Raw genomic sequence first — 3,860 nt, 5'->3', positions numbered from 1 at the left:
CTGGCAGCAGCCCCGTGTCCGTATCCAGGGTACTAGCGTGCCCACGGGACTGCATTTGTTATAAAGCTTGGAACTTGGGGGGCGGGCGGGAGTGGGGTGTCAGGACTGGAGGAAGAGGCCTGGTGGCACTGTGTATTGGCACTGGGCTGCTAAGACCACCAGGGACTTCACAGGATGGCACAGCGGTCGGCCTGCTCCGTGAAGAGCAGAGACTCGGCCCCACAGGGTGCCTGTGTGCTGGCATCCTGTGGGCAGCAGGTGGTCTGGGGATGCTTAGGGAGCCCTGGTAGTCCAACAGGAAGTGCCGGCTGCTGACAGAGAGCTGGCACTCAGACTGCTCGGCAGGAAGGCCTGGGCATCAGTTCCCAGAGGAGATGCGGATGGAACCCAAAGTAAACCAACCTTAAGACCAAACTCATTGCCAGCAAGTCAGTGGATGCCAACCCACAGTGGCCCGACAGGGCAGGGCAGAACTGCCCCTGTGAATTTTCAAGACTCGAACTCTTCATGGAGCTGAATTCAACATTTCAACAGGCAGCTTGAGAAGCCACACCCAAGTGTTAGCACTATGCGTGTGAGGGAGGGCCTAGAATCAGAAAACCAAACGGCTACGTAGGCCACACTCAGCATATCCGAGAAAAAAAAATCAAGTTTTCAACTGCAATTTTGAAAGATTCTATAGGCCAAAAACCTGCACGATGCAAGAAGCATCTAGAGAAGATGGAAGAATACACAGAGTCGCTGGACCTACAAGAAGTAGGTGACATCCCACCACTTCAGGAGGTAGCCTATGAGCAAGGGCCACGGGGCTGAGAGGAACGCACTGAATGCATTCGTCAAAAACACGGCTCCAGGCACTGACCTGTTTCAGAGACGCGGAAGCAGCACTGGGAGCATCTGCTCACCTGTGCTAGGAAACGGGGTAGACAGCTGGCTACCTGGCCCACTGACAGGAAGAGAGCTATTATTTGTACCCATTCCAGAGAACGGAGACCCATCAGAATGCTCAAACTATAGAACAAAACCCATCGATATCACACACAAGTAGAATTTTGCTGAAGATCATCCAACAACGGTCGCAGCAGTACATTGACGGGGGCTGCCCAAAGTTCAGGCTGGATTCAGAAGGGGACGCGGAACGAGGGGTATCATTGCTGGTGCCAGATGGACCGTGGCTCAGCGCAGAGACCACCAGAAAGATGTTGACTTGTGTTTCATTGTCTATGCAAAGGGGTTTGACTGTGTGGACCACCTGTGGATGACCTTGAGGAGAACGGAATTCCAGAACACTTCATTGTGGACCAAAACAAGGGGTCCGGCGTGACTGGGAATCAAGGAGGGTGTGCATTCGGGTCGTGACCTCGCACCGTCCTCGTTGCAGCTGCACGCTGAGAAAATCAGCACATGGGCTGGATGCTATGGAGAGAGTGGCAGCAGGGCTGGAGGAAGGTTTATTGACAACCCGTGATTTGCAGAAGATACAATCCTTGCTTGCTGAAAGCAAGGAGGACTCGAAGCACTTGTAGATGAAGGTCAACTTTCAGCTTGCAGGGTGGGCTACAACTCAGCGTTAAGAAGACGGAAATCCTCACAACTGGACCAACAGATCACATCATGATAAATGGAGGAAAGGTTGGCGTTGTCAAGGACTTCCTTATTGGGATCCACAATCAGTGCTCATGGAAGCAGCAGTCAAGAGATCCAAAGAGGCATTGCACTTGGTCCGTGTGCTGCACAAGAGCTCTTCAGAGTGTTGAAGAGCAAGGGTGTTACTTTGAGGACTGCGGTGCGCCTGACCCCAGCCATGGCGTTCTCCATGGCCTCCTACGCACGGGACAGTTGGACACTGCGTAAGGAAGACCACGGAAGAAGGGATGCATTTGAGCTGTGGGGCTGGAGAAGATGGAAAGGCCCACAGGACAAATGGATCTGTCTTGAAGACGTCCGGGCAGAGTGCTCCTTGGAGGCAGGGACGGCAAGAGTTCACCTTACACACTTCGGACATGCTGTCAGGAGAGACCAGACCCTGGAGAAGGTCATCCTGTCCGATAAGCTGCAAGGGCGGTGGGAAAGAGGAAGGCCCTTGACGAGATGGGTGGACATGGTGGCTGCACCAACGGCTCGGGCACAGGCACCAGTGTGAGGATGGTGCGGGACCAGGCAGTGTTGTGTGCGGTCGCCCTGGGCTGGAGGCAGCTCGATGGCACCTCGCAACAACGCTTTCTGGAGAAGGCCCAGTCGTTTCCCCCGCAGAGCAACTGGGTTTGGAACCAACGACCCTGCTAACTGCAGCCGATGCATGTCCAGAAGGCCACCAGGACTCCACGAACACGGACTGCAGACCAGTAAGAGGAGAAAGAGCTCCACAGTCCACTTCACCTCACACCATCAGGCGGGCAGCCAGAGAGGCTGCACACGTAGAACACTGCTCCTGGGTGGCCCGACAGCACAACCACTCTACGTAACAACGGCGTATTATCCCGGGAGGCAGAAAGGGCCGCCCCCAGTCCAACCACCTTAAATGCTCTGGTGGCGTGGGACAAGTGGACCAGTTGAAACCCACCAGCCTGTCCTCAGGAGAAAGTTAAGATGGAACTGTCTGTATCCCAAGCGAGTCAAAGCCTTACAGAGAGTCACTATGGGCTGGAAGCGAGTGGAGGGCAGTGGGCTGGAGTTTTGACTTTGGTGACGTCACTCAGTCGGTGAAAAGACTGACTGGCCTATTTGTCACCGAGGGCTCCGCATGACAACGGTGAAGCGGCACAAGCAGGTGCGTCCACACGGGAAGACCCAACTTTGGCCACCAGCGGTCTCAGGTGGCACGAAGGCAGCAGGAAGCCAGCTCCCCACACCCCCACCATTGGCTCCAAGGTCTGAACGCCCGCGGTGGCTCTGAGGGAGAGAGACCGTGCAACCTGCCACTATGGCACATGGGATAGCCACGCATGGCACTGGGTGACCGGCGGGCGACCCAGTACGCTGAGGGAAGGGCAGGGGCGAGAGGCTCTCTCTGGCCTGAGCCGTGTGACTGGCTGCTGTCCTGGTGCTGCTGATATGTGCTGGCCTCGGAGAGAACCCACAAGAACTACAGGGCAGGGGGCGACTGGGGGTAGTGGTGTGTGTGTGTCACAGGAGCCCCGCAGCGGTATGTGGGCACTCGCAGGCAGACCTGCACCGTGGGGTGGTGCTCAGGCCTCAGGCACGGCACCTGGTTACTCCACATGTGATGAAGGGCTCTTCAGAGCAATGGGCGCCGACCGTGGGGCAGGTGGAGCAGGGGGCCCAGGAGCTAACCCCTAACCCCCATCCATCACCGATCCTAATGTCTCCCCTAACCCTCACCTAAACTTCACCCAGTCCTCACCCTAATGTCACCCCTAACCCTCACCCAGACCCAACCCTAATGTCTCCCCTAACCCTCACCCAGCCCTGACCCTAATGTCACCCCTAACCCTCACCCAGACTAGACCCAGCCCTGCCCCTGACCTCTCACCCAACATGTCACCACTCCTTCTTTTAGGGACCCTCTAGCCGAGTTCCCTTCTGGCTCCTCCTCTGGACAGCAAACCCCATGCACCTGGTGATGCCCACTGAGCCCGCCCCCACAGCCCCGAGAACCCCCCGCGGCGCAAGCACTTACCGCTATAGGAGTCGGGCGGCCGAGAGAGGTCCGGGAGAGCTCCAGGCTGGCTGGGGAGGCCCACGTGGTTGTGCAGCAGCCCAGCGCTGCCCGCGAGGCCGTCCTCAGAGTGGCTGCCTCCAACCTGGGGGGGCGCACGCGTCAGCACTGGGGGGCTTCCTGAGTCTGCCCCATGCCCGACCCCACGACCCCACCCCACCCCGCCATCCGGTGCTCACCA

The 3,860-nt window shown here is 57.5% G+C and overlaps 1 protein-coding gene across 1 annotated transcript in view; it reads right to left on the bottom strand.

Annotated features, from left to right (window-relative positions):
• Nucleotides 1-3,860, bottom strand: part of TCF3 (transcription factor 3) — a 28,515-nt gene that overhangs the window by 3,393 nt on the left and 21,262 nt on the right. The window contains exons 15-17 of the mRNA XM_045300039.1: nt 3,641-3,764; nt 906-910; nt 172-245 (exon numbers count right to left, since the gene is read on the bottom strand). Of these exons, the coding sequence (XP_045155974.1) occupies nt 172-245; nt 906-910; nt 3,641-3,764 (203 nt within the window). The remainder of the gene's footprint in view (nt 1-171; nt 246-905; nt 911-3,640; nt 3,765-3,860) is intronic.

Source organism: Echinops telfairi, unplaced genomic scaffold (genome assembly GCF_000313985.2).
Source record: "Echinops telfairi isolate 266 unplaced genomic scaffold, ASM31398v2 ScPeMD7_7459;HRSCAF=8497, whole genome shotgun sequence".
NCBI classification, from domain to species: domain Eukaryota; kingdom Metazoa; phylum Chordata; class Mammalia; order Afrosoricida; family Tenrecidae; genus Echinops; species Echinops telfairi.
Note: the sequence above shows the minus strand (reverse complement) of the source record. Positions and strands in the feature narration are given on the sequence as shown.